At 50.9% G+C, this 15,343-nt stretch overlaps 1 protein-coding gene across 2 annotated transcripts in view; it reads left to right on the plus strand.

The window, feature by feature from the left end:
• The window catches only part of MAU2 (MAU2 sister chromatid cohesion factor), a 96,745-nt gene that overhangs the window by 17,421 nt on the left and 63,981 nt on the right, over positions 1-15,343 (plus strand). Inside the window, exon 1 of one of the 2 annotated variants that reach the window (XM_073555135.1) lies at positions 14,506-15,067. The exons of the other annotated variant lie outside the window; for it this stretch is intronic. Within the exon in view, the coding sequence (XP_073411236.1) occupies positions 14,816-15,067 (252 nt within the window). The 5' untranslated portion in view covers positions 14,506-14,815. Of the gene's footprint in view, positions 1-14,505; positions 15,068-15,343 lie in introns of those variants that run through there. 2 annotated transcript variants of the gene reach the window in all.

The raw sequence follows: 15,343 nt of genomic DNA on the forward strand, positions 1-15,343 counted from the left end.
ATGTGTCTTTCCTAGGATCCTGCACTGTCTGGTTCTGCAATCATCTCGTCATGTCTGAAACCTTGATCATGTGACGTTTCCTAAGATCCTGCACTGTCTGGTTCTGCAATCATCTCATGTCTGAAACTCTGATCATGTGACCTTTCCTAGGATCCTGCACTGTCTGGTTCTGCAATCATCTCGTCATGTCTGAAACTCTGATCATGTGACCTTTCCTAGGATCCTGCACTGTCTGGTTCGGTGATCATCTCGTCATGTCTGAAACCCTGATCATGTGACTGCGCTCTGTGATCCTGGAGCATCTGAACTAGGACGTTCTCCCCTGGTCCTGACCTGGAAGAGGAGGTGCTATGCCCTATATCAGGCCGCCCCTTCCTATGCTTAGGGCCTGAGTATTGTGTGGTGTCCCTGCATGGCTGCTTGGTCTGTGGGGTGGTCCCTCTATTCTGTGCCCTTGCACTCTGCTCTGTCGTGCATCTCTGCACACGCTCCGTGCTCGTACTCCATCTCTTGTCTCGTGCCTTGTCTTATGTTTGTCCGTTGTGCCATGTTCGTCTTTGTCCTGCTTGGACTTGTAGTCCTTCTGTTATTCTCTGCCTTGCCTGTTTTCGCTATGCCTTGTTTCGTACCTTGCCTTGCTCTGCCTTGTTCCTCCCTATGGTCTCAGTGTTTGCTTGCTCTGCCTCGCTCTCTCCTATGGTGCTCTGTAGTGCTCCCTGGCACATGCACCACCCCTCCTCTCTTTCCGTTTGTGCTCTCTTCCATGTCTAGTCCCAAGGCTCTGCCTTGGCCCGGCTCTGGGCTTCGGCCTATGCTCCGCTGCTAGACTCTTTCCTATTATGCTCTCTTGCACGTTTCTAGGCTAGTCCCAAGGTTCTTCCTTGGCCTGGCTCTGGGCTTCGGCCTACGCTCCGCTGCTAGCTCTGTTCTTGCTCTGACTTGATTCCGTGTTTCTGCCTATGCTTCTGTCCCTGGTTCTGTACTCTGTCTAAGCTCTCCCTGGTTTCTTGTCTTGTCTTCCCTTGCGGCTTCGTATGCTCTTTGCATGCGCCTGGCCTTCCTAGCCTCCTGTTTGTGCCTCAGCCGTGCCCGCCTGCTTGTGCCTCAGCCGTGCTCGTCGGTCAGTGACAGCTGTGTCGCCTGCCATGCCTCAGCCGGGTTCGCTGGAGTCTTGCCCGTCTGTCAGTGCCGCAGCCCGATCAGCTAGCCAGTGCCCCAGCCGTGCCCTCTGTGCTCCCTTGCACTTCACGCTGTTTCCGCACTGTGCTCTGCGTGCTCTCTTAAGCATGCGCAGTCCCTCACCTGCCCATGGCATACCTCCCCGTGCTTTTGTAAAAGTACACGCAGGCTTTGCCATGACCCCTGTCGTGCCCTCTTACACGCACAGGCCCTAACCCTGTCCTGGAACCCTGACCCTGACGTGCCTCTCTGCACGCGCAGGACTCTGCCTTGCCTGACCCTGACGTGCCCCTTTGCACGTGCAGGACTCTGTCTAGTATCTTGTGCCTTGGCGTGTCTCTACACATGCACTCTGTCTTACCTTGTGCTTTGGCGTGTCTCAAAGCACGCACCCTGCCTTGAACCCTGGCGTGGCTCCAAGCACGCACCCTGCCTTGAACCCTGGCATGCCCCTTGGCATGCGCAGGCCTCCGTCCTGGGAACCTGATCCTGGCGTGTCTCCGAGCACGCACCCTGCCTTGAACCCTGGTGTGGCTCCAAGCACGCACCCTGCCTTGAACCTTGGCTTGCCTGCCGGATTCCCGAAACCTGCCGACCGTTAACAGAGGTCTGGAGCCAGATGTCCGGAGCTGATGTCTGCAGCCTGATGCCTGGACCCTGTCGGTCGTTGCCAGTAGTCCGGAGTCCGATGCCATCGCACCCTGTCTTGGATCCTGGCGTGTCCTAGCATGCATCCCTTCTAGGAACTCTTGTGTGATCCCTATCATGTATCCTGTCCTGGACCCTGGTATGTTTTCGTGCACGTGTTATGCCTGGAACATTTGGCGTGCCCTTGCACGCATCCTGCCGTGTTTCACTGTTTGTGCCCTGCACCTGATTCCCTGTTATGCCTTGCACCTGAATAAAGTGTGAATCCACGTTTGAGGAAGAAACTATGTGACTTCGCTTTATGTTTGGTATCCTGTCCGTCCTGTTGTCAGACACTTAATAGTGTCTCCTTGAGCCGGCCGTCTGGTCCAGCTGCCATGGTGGCTCACCCCCTTGGTCTTGCCCTTGACACTCCCTGTACAGGGGGTGGGTTCTCACTAGGTCAGCTCGCCCTAGGTGGGTGGGTGCCACGGCCCAGAGGGTCCACTCTAAAAAGGAAGATGGGCTCAGCAGAAGCCGAGCCCATCACAGTATGCATTGGGGGTGCTGGCTTGCCCTGCTGCCAGTGTATTATCGGAACGCGTCTTTAGTGCCGCAGGTGGTGTACTAACAGACCGTCGCACACGACTATCCTCCGATAACGTTGACCGACTTACTTTTCTGAAAATGAACAAGGCCTGGATCTCGCCAGAATTTGCCAGTCCTCTACCAGAATAAATAATTGGTTGGCAACAGTATCCAGGTCTCATGCTGAGTTCATGTTTCTACCACCTGAACTGTAATCCCTGGGCTTCAACACAGCCAGTTGTTGCTCAGAAGTGCCGTCTGGACAGAGAAAAACACTATGTCCTGTGTCAGTGGGGTTCAGTAACGCCAGCTGCTCCCCTGCTGTGTGGACGACAAAGTCTCCTGCTGCCTCCAAAATCACACTACATCTTTCTACTTGCTCCAAGTAGGCCTCAGCCTGCTCCATGATTGATCCTGGGCTTCAACACAGCCAGTTGTTGCTTGGATGTGCCGTCCGCACAGAGAGAAACACTAGCTCCTGTGTCAGAGGGGTTCAGTAACGCCAGCTGCTCCCCTGCTGTGTGGACGACAAAGTCTCCTGCTACCTCCAAAATCACACTACATCTTACTTTCTACTTGCTCCAAGTAGGCCTCAGCCTGCTCCATGATTGATCCTGGGCTTCAACACAGCCAGTTGTTGCTTGGAAGTGCCATCCGCACAGAGAGAAACAATAGCTCCTGTATCAGTGGGGTTCAGTAACGCCAGCTGCTCCCCTGCTGTGTGGATGGCAAAGTCTCCTGCTGCCTACACAGTCACACTACTACTGATTTTTAACCGCGCTCCACTTAGGCCTCTGGCTCCACTGTCTCTACTATTTCCCCTGGCCTTCAACCTCACCATTTGCTGCTCCGAAGTGGCGTCTGCACAATCCACACTTGTTCCTGTGTTCCTGGGGCTCAGTCACGTCAGTTGATCCCCTGATGTGTGTCCGGCAATGTCTCCTGCTCTGTCCACATTCCCATTACTAGTTGTTACACATGTGGGGGGCTGTCTTTCCTTTGGGGTCTGCTCTGGGGCAGTTAGTTTTCCTCTTTTCCTGCTTTAGGCTTATGTAGTTCTCCGGTTGTGACGAGGCGTCTAGGACCAAAGTAGAAACGCTCCACGACTGCTGCTAGTTGTGCGGGTAAGATCAGGGATCTGCAATCTGCATAGTTACCAACTTCTCTGGTTTTCTGAGAGTTAGCTTTTTTTCATCCTCGGTTTCCCATTCATAACAGGTGTCCCCCTGTTTTGTCATTTTCCCTTATGTGTGTTTGGTGCAGTGTTGGGATTAGTTTCCGCACCGACCAATTCCCTAGTGAGGGTTTAGGTGCAGGATGAGTCAGGGTTTGAGGTGTGAGTCGCCCGGTGCGGAACCGGCATAGGGAACGTTGGGAGTGCGGGGACACTGGCTCAGGGGAGTGCAGGAGGTCTCCACGTCCCTATTGTTATTGTTACCCAGGTTTCCCCTTTATTATTTAAATTCGCCTTACTGGAGGCGGGGTTTCCAGACTACTGTATATATAACGTGTATTACCTAAATTCACCAGTTGGAGGCGGTGTATCCAGCTGCACATTTTATTATTTAAATTCACCCTACTGGAGGCAGTGACCATGACAGTTACCCAGCCGCTGCCGCGCCGCTCAATGTGTGAGAGGAAGGAAGCTGCCGTCGCGCGGAGAGGTGAGTGTGGTCGCTGTGGTGTGTGTGTGGCCGCTGGTGTGTGTGTTGAGTGTGACCGCTGGTGTGTGTGTTGAGTGTGGCCGCTGGTGTGTGTTTGTGATGGGGAGATGCTGTGAAGTCTCGATCTGACTTTTGAGGCAAGGCTCCCTCTGGTGGATACTGCTGGTAGCGGAGCTGGTCAACATGATGTTAAGCCAACAGCTGCAGAAGATAATTGGAGGAGTGGGGGTAGTGACTGGGACTACATAAGCGAGCAGACTTCTCTCAGTGGCTGCCAGTGATACTCCTTCCTTTGCTTATTGAGGATTTCTGTCTCCTGCCTGATCCTGCATTTTCCAGGTGTCATTTGCTAAACCCTTTGCATCTGATTTTGCCTTGCTGTCAGGGGTCAGCTTGCTCCCCCTGGGGCTGCTGGCTCCTGCCCTGTATTTTTGTATCTTGTGTTTGTTTGCTCAGTCCCCTGCTGTATTAGCCTGTTGCTAGCCGCCAGTTCACACCTGAGTGCTGATATAGTGGGGTCGAGGTTGTGCAAACCTCAGTATTTTTGTACATCAGTTGTGTTGGAATTGTTAGGGTTTTTGCGTGATTGCAGACAGTGCCTTTTCTGTCCTGTCCTATCTAGTCAGTGTGGGCCCCATCATTTGCTCAGTATATTTTCTGTCTGTGTTTGTGCTTCATCTTGTCTCACCAACAACATATCTTTGGGGATCTGCTCCGGGGCAGTTTAGATTTCACCTTTCTGTCTTTAGGCTTAGTTAGTCCTCTGGCTGTGACGAGGCATCTAGGGCATAGTAGGAACGCTCCACGGCTACCTCTAGTTGTGTTAAGATCAGGGGTCTGCAATCCGCTGAGTGACCAACCTCTCTGGTCTTCTGGTGGCATAGCCTATTGCGCTCTCCTCCTCGGTGACCCATTCATAACATAATCACCGGCCAAACTGTAGATTCTAGGGTACTCAAAAGAAGGAAAGGATTGCAAAAAAAAAAAGTGTGAGAATTTTTTATATTTTTTTTCTCTGGGGCCGTAGGATTTTTTTTTTTTCCTTAATGGAGACTAGGCAATTGTCTGATCGTGTTGAGCAGCTCACTGCTGAAGTGCGGAGAATTTCTGCTTATGTTGCCCAATCATCTGTTGTAGAAGCAAAGATCCCTACTCCTGATGTGTTTTCTGGGGATCGGTCTAAATTTCTGAACTTTAAGAATAATTATAAACTATTTCTTGCTTTGAAGCCTAACTCCTCGGGGAGCTCAGTGCAGCAGGTTAAAATTGTCATTTCCCTGCTGCGCGGCGATCCCCAGGACTAGGCCTTTTCTCTGACACCTGGAGATCCTATTCTGGCTAATGTAGATGCGTTTTTTCAAGCCCTGGGGTTATTGTATGATGAGCCTAATGCTATTGATCAAGCTAAGAAAACCTTATTGGCATTAAAACAGGGTCAAGATGCTGCTGAGTTATATTGTCAAAAATTCTGAAAGTGGGCGGTCCTTACTAAATGGAATGATGATGCCCTAGCAGCTCTCTTTCGGAAAGATCTGGCAGAATCCGTAAAGGATGTTATGGTGGGATTCCCTGTCCCTTCTGTTCTTGACAACTCTGTCGTTGGCCATTCAAGTTGATCGACGTTTACGAGAACGTAAAACTACGCGAGAGGCGGTGCCGCCTTTCGAACAAACCTCTGAACCCATGCAATGTGATAGGGTTTAGTCTAAGGCGCAACGTCAAGAGTTTAGAAGGCGTAATAAGTTATGCTTCTTTTGTGGAGATGCTTCTCATGCTATTTCAGCCTGCCCTAAATGAGAGAAATGTTTTGCTCACTCATTTGCGATGGGCAGTGTGCAACCTAAGTTCCTTTTGGCTGTTGCCTTGATCTGCTCCTTGTCTACATTTTCCACTAAGGCATTTGTGGATTCAGGAGCAGCTTTGAATCTGATGGATTTTTAACTTCGCTAAGCGTTGTGGTTTTCCTATGGTACCCCTGTGGACCCCTATTTCTTTGAGGGGTATTGATGCTATCCCTTTGGCGGAGAATAAATCCCAGTTTTGGACCCAGGTAATTATGCGGGTCACCCCGGACCACCAAGAGAATTGTAAATTTTTGGTGTTGCACAATTTTCATGATATTATTGTACTGGGTTTTCCCTGGTTGCAGACCCATAATCCTGTGTTGGATTGGAAATCTGTGTCTGTGGTGAGTTGGGGTTGTCAATGTGCTCTTGGTGACACTCCTGTTTTCTCCACCTCTCCCCAGTCTCATGATATTCCTGATTATTTGGCTGATTTTTCTGATGTATTTAGTGAGAGTAAGTTTGCGTCTTTGCCTCCTCATAGGAGTTATGATTGTGCAAGTGAGTTGATGCCCGGGTGTAAATTTCCCAAAGGTCGGCTTTTCAACTTATCAGTACCTGAACATGATGACATGCGATCTTATATCAAGGAGTCATTAGAGAAGGGTCATATAAGACCATCCTCTTCACCTTTAGGTGCTGGGTTTTTTTGTGGCCAAGAAAGATGGCTCATTAAGGCCCTGTATTGACTATCGCTCCCTTAATTAGATCACTGTTAAATATCAGTATCCGTTGCCCCTGATTTCTGATGTATTTTCCAGGGTCAAAAGTGCTTGTTGGTTTACCAAACTTGATCTTAGGGGGGCGTATAATCTTATTCGCATCAAGCACGGGGATGAATGGAAGACGGCTTTTAATACTCCGGAGGGACACTTTGAGTACCTGGTGATGCCTTTTGGGCTCACTAATGCACCTTCCGTCTTCCAGTCTTTTATGAACGATATTTTTTGGGACTTTGTGGATAAGTTTTTGATCATTTATCTGGATGATATTTTAATTTTTTTCCAGTGATTGGGATTCTCATGTGGAACATGTTCGGACTGTGTTCCGGATCTTGAGAGAAAATACTCTGTATGTTAAGGAATCGAAATGTCTCTTTGGTGTACAGAGAATTTCATTTTTGGGATTCATTTTGTCCCCGTCTGCTATTGAAATGGACCCGGCCAAGGTACAGGCCATCTATGATTGGGTTCAGTCCACTTCTTTGAAGGCTCTTCAGAAGGTTTTGGGTTTTTCTAATTTCTATTGTAAATTTATAAGTAATTTTTCTGGTATTGTTAAACCACTGACGGACTTGACCATAAAAAGGCGCTGATGTGGTGAATTGGCCTCCAGAGGCAGTCTCGGCGTTTCTGGAGCTTAAGCAGAGATTCACTTCTGCTCCGGTTCTGCGGCAACCAGATGTTTCACTCCCATTTCAGGTGAAGGTAGATGCTTCTGAGATTGGTGCAGGAGCCGTTTTGTCTCAAAGGGATCCGGTAACCTTTAAGATGAATCCCTGTGCCTTCTTTTCTTGAAAATTTTCCCCATCTGAACGTAACTATGATGTGGGGAATCGAGAATTGTTGGCCATGAAGTTGGCATTTGAAGAGTGGAGACATTGGTTGGAGGGAGCTAGACATCAAGTTGTGGTCCTTACCGACCACATGAATTTGATTTATCTTGAAGCAGCCAAGCGCTTGAATCCTAGACAAGCTAGGTGAGCCTAGTTTTTCACGCGTTTTAATTTTGTGGTCACCTTTCTCCCTGGCACTAAGAATGTTAAGGCGGATGCCCTTTCTAGGAGTTTCTTTGTGGATTCTCTTGATGTGACCGAGCCTACTACCATTCTAGGTGAGGGTGTGGTTCTTTCCGCCATTTCACCCGATTTGAGACATGCCTGGAGGAATTTCAGGAGGACAAACCTGAACGATGCCCTGTGGGGAAATTGTATGTCCCTGACCAATGGAGGAAAAGAATGATGGCTGAAATTCATTGCTCCGCGCTGGCTGGTCATCTGGGTATTTTTGGTACCAGAGATTTGGTGAGTCAGTCTTTTTGGTGCCCTGCCTTATCTCGTGATGTCAGGAATTTTGTGCAGTCCTGTGGGACTTGTTCCAGGTCCAAGTCCTGTTCTCGTTCTAGTGGTTTGTTGATGCCCCACCGGTGCCAAGCAGGCCATGGACCCATATTTCAATGGATTTTATTTCTGATCTCCCTGTCTCTCAGAGAATGACTGTTATCTGGGTGATTAATGATAGATTTTCCAAGATGGTCCATCTTGTACCACTCCTGAAGTTGCCATCTTCTTCTGAGTTGGTGCCACTGTTTTTACAATAGGTGGTTCGTTTGCACGGGATTCCTGAGAATATTGTGTCAGACAGAGGAGTCCAGTTTGTTTCCAGATTTTGGAGGGCCTTTTGTTCTAAACTGGGAATTCACTTATCTTTCTCCTCTCCATTTCATCCTCAGACCAATGGACAAACTGAGAGAACAAACCAGACTTTGGAATCCTATTTGAGATGTTTCATATCTGCTATTCAGGATGATTGGGTCTCATTTCTGCCATTGGCCGAATTCGCTCTAAACAATAGAGCTAGTTCCGCCACTTTGATGTCTCCGTTTTTCTGTAATTTTGGTTTTCATCCTCGATTTTCTTCGGGGTAGGTGGATGCTTCTGCTTGCCCAAGTGTGGATTCTGTGGTGTACAGAATGCAGCAGATTTGGGACCATGTAGTGGACAAGTTGTCCCACTTTCAGGAAAAGGCCCAACGGTTTTCCAACCGGCTTAGGACCTTTGGTCCCCGGTTCAAAGTGGGTGATATGGTTTGGTTGTCCTCAAAAAATATTCTGATGAAGGTTGCGTCTGAAAAATTCAATAAGATTTTTGAAATCATTAACCCCGTTTCTTTCCGTTTGGCTATTCCAGGTACGGTCAAGATTCATAATGTTTTTCACAAATCATTGTTGAAAAGGTTTGTGGAGCCAGTAGTTCCTGTGGCAGGGCCCCCTGACCCTGTATTGGTTGAGGGTAATTTGGAGTATGAGGTAGAGAAAATATTGGACTCTCGTCTGGCTAGACGGAGACTCCAGTACTTGGTCAAGTGGAAAGGTTATGGCCAGGAGGATAATTCTTGGGTCTCTGCTTCCGATATTCATGCCGAGAGATTGGTTCGTGCTTTTCACCTGGCCCATCCTGATCGGCCTGGTGGTGTGAATGAGGGTTCGGTGACCCCTCCTCAAAGGGGGGGGGGTACTGTTGTGAACTCTCTTGGTCCGACTTTTGAGGCAAGGTTCCCTCAGGTGGATAATGCTGGTAGCGGAGCTGGTCAACATGATGTTAAGCCAACAGCTGCAGAAGATAATTGGAGGAGTGGGGGTTGTGACTGGGACTAAATAAGCGAGCAGACTTCTCTCAGTCGCTGCCGGTGATACCCCTTCCTTTGCTTATTGAGGATTTCTGTCTGCTGCCTGATCCTGCATTTTTTCAGCTAAGTGTCATTTGCTAAACCCTTTGCATCTGTTTTTGCCTTGCTGTCAGGGGTCAGCTTGCTCCCCTAGGGGCTGCTGGGTCCTGCCCTGTATTTTTGTATCTTGTGTTTGTTTGCTCAGTCCCCTGCTGTATTAGCCTGTTGCTAGCCGCCAGTTCACACCTGAGTGCTGATATAGTGGGGTCGAGGTTGTGCAAACCTCAGTATTTTTTGTACATCAGTTGTGTTGGAATTGTTAGGGTTTTTGCGTGATTGCCTTTTCTGTCCTGTCCTACCTAGTCAGTGTGGGCCCCATCATTTGCTCAGTCTATTTTCTGTCTGTGTTTGTGCTTCATCTTGTCTCACCGACAATATATGTTTGGGGCTGTCTATTCCTTTGGGGATCTGCTCCGGGGCGGTTTAGATTTCACCATTCTGTCTTTAGGCTTAGTTAGTCCTCTGGCTGTGACGAGGTGTCTAGGGCATCGTAGGAATGCTCCATGGCTACCGCTAGTTGTGTTGTTAAGATCAGGGGTCTGCAATCCGCTGAGTGACCAACCTCTCTGGTGTTCTGGTGGCATAGTCTATTGCACTCTCCTCCTCGGTGACCCATTCGTAACAGAATCACCGGCCAAACTGTAGATTCTAGGGTACTCAAAAGAAGGAAAGAATTGCAAAAAAAAAAGTGTCAGAATTTTTGATATTTTTTCCTCTTTTTTTTTTCTCTGGGGCCGTAGGATTTTTTTTTCCTTAATGGAGACTAGGCAATTGTCCGATCGTGTTGAGCAGCTCGCTGCTGAAGTGCGGAGAATTTCTGCTTATCTTGCCCAATCATCTGTTGCAGAACCAAAGATCCCTACTCCTGATGGGGCATTTCTGCATGAAGGGGATCATGATGGGAATATTTCTGCATGAATGGGATCATGATGGGGCACTTTTACCTGAAGGGGATCATGATGGGGGATATTTCTACATGAAGGGGATCAAAATGGGGCATATTTCTGCATGAAGGGGATCATGATGGGGCATATTTCTGCATGAAGGGGATCATGATTGGGCATATTTCTGCATGAAGAGAGTCATGACAGGGCATTTCTACATGAAGGGGATCATGATGGGGCATATTTCTGCATGAAGGGGATCATGATGGGGCATTGGGCACATGTTGGCACTTCGTCATAAATAATTGGGTTTTAGGTTGCAGTTTGGGCACTCGGTCTCAGAAAGGTTCGCTATCACTGATCTAGGGTCTGCGCATCGGCCTTCACGGGTGCTTGAGGGATGCAGTGCCACTTGGTGTATGTTCTTGTAAGCACCCGGATGGCCCGGTGTTTAAATCACTGCAAGATGACATTAACCCATTAGCCACCGCTACAGGGCAATGTCATCTTTCAGGTCCTGATAGGACCGTGAGGAAGGCACATAGTGCTGAAACATGTAGTCCCTTGCTGGAATGCTATTAATTGATTGGAGTTCCTTATATTTTTTATGACATAATGGATTAATAAAGAAGAAGTTTTTACAAATCTGGTGAACTTTCATCCTTTTGCTGGATCCCAATTTCCTCATATTTCTATTTGTTGGGGCATACTCCCTGCCTGGATCCGTGCAAAGTATAGGGTGAACACCGATTACTGCATCAAGAGGAACTCCTTTATGGTGAGCTGGCTATATGTTTTTCACATTGTTTGAATTTATATATATATCTCTCAATGACGTGTGTGTATATATATATATATTCTATGTGTATATATCTATTCTTTCGTTTGGGTTTTAACCTGTCATAGGGATCCATTATATGTCCATTTTTCAAGCCTGCAAGAAAATCTTGGCATACGGATGCTTACATGCGCAAAATACATGGCCACGCCTTGACAACGAATGACATACGGATCACTATTTAGGGAACATTTCTCCATATTTATTGTTGGTTAGTGTGACCTCAGCCTTATACAAGATTACAGCCCTGATAAATGAACACTGGCATTTTACATGCATGCCATTCTTAAGGAAGGGTTAGCTGGAAAGTTGCACTTTGTGCAATTAATAAAATATGTATTTTATTATCGCTTTTCATAATAATATTAAACATTACACATAGCGCTGAATGTAAAGTTTTGATAGAATTCAACATTTCCTGTATGTACACAAGTTTCGGCCTTCGCCACCATTTTTAACAGTAGGCGAAGTTTTGCAGGGTGGGTCGTGTCCATGATGGAGCACAGCATCATTTGCATTACAAAATTAATTAAAAACACGTGACATGCACAAATGTGAACAAGTCGGTCGGACAGTGTTCACACCACCCACTGACTGAAACACAAAAAGAAAACACAGAACGACTAATGTGCAAAAAATACCCTGCAGTAAAAAATATGACAGTAATCACTAAGTGCTGGTAAAAAGATGACAACAAATACAGGGTATTTAGTCGATACTTCTTTTGCAAAAAAAAGTGTATACCAAGCCACTCCACCTCGTCAAGGTAACCCTTATTTGAGCAGTCCCTATCTAATGTATAGAATCCTGTTCATTTAGACACTGTTCACATGTTCAGGTTTTAAATACATTAGATAGGGACTGCTCCAATAAGGGTTACCTTGAGGAGGTGGAGTGGCTTGGTATACACTTTTTTGCAAAAAAAAACCTATCTACTAAATACCTCAGTGCTGAGCAGTCTACAGAGGAGTCCTGTGAGGACCTCGCTCCAGCAGCTCCGGTCACCTCAGTGCTGAGCCGTCTACAGAGGAGTCCTGTGAGGACCCCGCTCCAGCAGCTCCGGTCACCTCAGTGCTGAGCCGTCTACAGAGGAGTCCTGTGAGGACCTCACTCCAGCAGCTCCGGTCACCTCAGTGCTGAGCCGTCTACAGAGGAGTCCTGTGAGGACCTCGCTCCAGCAGCTCCGGTCACCTCAGTGCTGAGCCGTCTACAGAGGAGTCCTGTGAGGAACCCGCTCCAGCAGCTCCGGTCACCTCAGTGCTGAGCCGTCTACAGTGGAGTCCTGTGAGGACCTCGCTCCAGCAGCTCCGGTCACCTCAGTGCTGAGCCGTCTACAGAGGAGTCCTGTGAGGACCTCGCTCCAGCAGCTCCGGTCACCTCAGTGCTGAGCCATCTACAGAGGAGTCCTGTGAGGACCTCGCTCCAGCAGCTCCGGTCACCTCAGTGCTGAGCCGTCTACAGAGGAGTCCTGTGAGGACCTCGCTCCAGCAGCTCCGGTCACCTCAGTGCTGAGCCGTCTACAGAGGAGTCCTGTGAGGAACCCGCTCCAGCAGCTCCGGTCACCTCAGTGCTGAGCCGTCTACAGAGGAGTCCTGTGAGGACCTCGCTCCAGCAGCTCCGGTCACCTCAGTGCTGAGCCGTCTACAGAGGAGTCCTGTGAGGACCTCGCTCCAGCAGCTCCGGTCACCTCAGTGCTGAGCCGTCTACAGAGGAGTCCTGTGAGGACCTCGCTCCAGCAGCTCCGGTCACCTCAGTGCTGAGCCGTCTACAGAGGAGTCCTGTGAGGAACCCGCTCCAGCAGCTCCGGTCACCTCAGTGCTGAGCCGTCTACAGTGGAGTCCTGTGAGGACCTCGCTCCAGCAGCTCCGGTCACCTCAGTGCTGAGCCGTCTACAGTGGAGTCCTGTGAGGACCTCGCTCCAGCAGCTCCGGTCACCTCAGTGCTGAGCCGTCTACAGAGGAGTCCTGTGAGGACCCCGCTCCAGCAGCTCCGGTCACCTCAGTGCTGAGCCGTCTACAGAGGAGTCCTGTGAGGACCTCGCTCCAGCAGCTCCGGTCACCTCAGTGCTGAGCCGTCTACAGAGGAGTCCTGTGAGGACCCCGCTCCAGCAGCTCCGGTCACCTCAGTGCTGAGCCGTCTACAGAGGAGTCCTGTGAGGACCTCGCTCCAGCAGCTCCGGTCACCTCAGTGCTGAGCCGTCTACAGAGGAGTCCTGTGAGGACCTCGCTCCAGCACCTCCGGTCACCTCAGTGCTGAGCCGTCTACAGAGGAGTCCTGTGAGGACCTCGCTCCAGCAGCTCCGGTCACCTCAGTGCTGAGCCGTCTACAGAGGAGTCCTGTGAGGACCCCGCTCCAGCAGCTCCGGTCACCTCAGTGCTGAGCCGTCTACAGAGGAGTCCTGTGAGGACCTCACTCCAGCAGCTCCGGTCACCTCAGTGCTGAGCCGTCTACAGAGGAGTCCTGTGAGGACCTCGCTCCAGCAGCTCCGGTCACCTCAGTGCTGAGCCGTCTACAGAGGAGTCCTGTGAGGAACCCGCTCCAGCAGCTCCGGTCACCTCAGTGCTGAGCCGTCTACAGTGGAGTCCTGTGAGGACCTCGCTCCAGCAGCTCCGGTCACCTCAGTGCTGAGCCGTCTACAGAGGAGTCCTGTGAGGACCTCGCTCCAGCAGCTCCGGTCACCTCAGTGCTGAGCCATCTACAGAGGAGTCCTGTGAGGACCTCGCTCCAGCAGCTCCGGTCACCTCAGTGCTGAGCCGTCTACAGAGGAGTCCTGTGAGGACCTCGCTCCAGCAGCTCCGGTCACCTCAGTGCTGAGCCGTCTACAGAGGAGTCCTGTGAGGAACCCGCTCCAGCAGCTCCGGTCACCTCAGTGCTGAGCCGTCTACAGAGGAGTCCTGTGAGGACCTCGCTCCAGCAGCTCCGGTCACCTCAGTGCTGAGCCGTCTACAGAGGAGTCCTGTGAGGACCTCGCTCCAGCAGCTCCGGTCACCTCAGTGCTGAGCCGTCTACAGAGGAGTCCTGTGAGGACCTCGCTCCAGCAGCTCCGGTCACCTCAGTGCTGAGCCGTCTACAGAGGAGTCCTGTGAGGAACCCGCTCCAGCAGCTCCGGTCACCTCAGTGCTGAGCCGTCTACAGTGGAGTCCTGTGAGGACCTCGCTCCAGCAGCTCCGGTCACCTCAGTGCTGAGCCGTCTACAGAGGAGTCCTGTGAGGACCTCGCTCCAGCAGCTCCGGTCACCTCAGTGCTGAGCCGTCTACAGTGGAGTCCTGTGAGGACCTCGCTCCAGCAGCTCCGGTCACCTCAGTGCTGAGCCGTCTACAGAGGAGTCCTGTGAGGACCCCGCTCCAGCAGCTCCGGTCACCTCAGTGCTGAGCCGTCTACAGAGGAGTCCTGTGAGGACCCCGCTCCAGCAGCTCCGGTCACCTCAGTGCTGAGCCGTCTACAGAGGAGTCCTGTGAGGACCTCGCTCCAGCAGCTCCGGTCACCTCAGCACTGCACTGAGTGTAGAGTGCCGGCTCCGGTGAGATCCTCACTACAGACACTCCATTCCATGGTAGCACACCTCACCAGAGTCTAGAGTGGAGCTGCCGGAAAGAGCTCCTCCATTCTAGACGCAACCGACAGCCAGTGCCGCTGGGCTGCATCAGACAATGCCGTGACTACAGCTCCCAGAAGGCGCAGCGGTCTCGCGAGCTTTGGGCGGCCGGCCGGGGGAGTGGCCAGGGCCTTGTTGTTGGTGTCAGTGATGGCGGCTGCGGCGGTGGTCGCTCCACAGGCTGAGGCCTCGGAGTCCTGGTATTTGGCGTTGCTGGGGTTTGCGGAACACTTTCGCACCTCTAGTCCTCCGAAGATCCGCCTGTGTGTGCACTGCCTGCAGGCCGTCTTCCAGTTCAAGCCGCCGCAGCGCATCGAGGCCCGGACTCACCTGCAGCTCGGCTCGGTCCTGTACCATCACACGAAGAACAGCGACCTGGCCCGGCAGCATCTGGAGAAGGCGGTGAGTCCCACGCAGGGGAGGGTGGCAGTAAAGGGGCTGCAGCTGAGAGCATAGCCAGCAGTCGGCGCCATGCTCCCCCGCATCCGATGTCCTTAATGGACTCGGCTCTCGCCAGATCCCAGCCAGACATAGTGACTGCTGGGCATCTATTCCAACCGATAGGGGCAATGACTGGCCAGGTGGACACATGGGAGGGCCAAAAGTGGCTCTCTGCGGCAGGACCTGCAACCGAGGTGGCCCGTGCGTCGCCATCCGTCCCGCGCCAGAGGTGGCCCG

The sequence above is a fragment of the Dendrobates tinctorius genome, unplaced genomic scaffold (assembly GCF_039654945.1).
Source record: "Dendrobates tinctorius isolate UK_male_01 unplaced genomic scaffold, ASM3965494v1 ptg000219l, whole genome shotgun sequence".
Classification (NCBI taxonomy): Eukaryota; Metazoa; Chordata; class Amphibia; order Anura; family Dendrobatidae; genus Dendrobates; species Dendrobates tinctorius.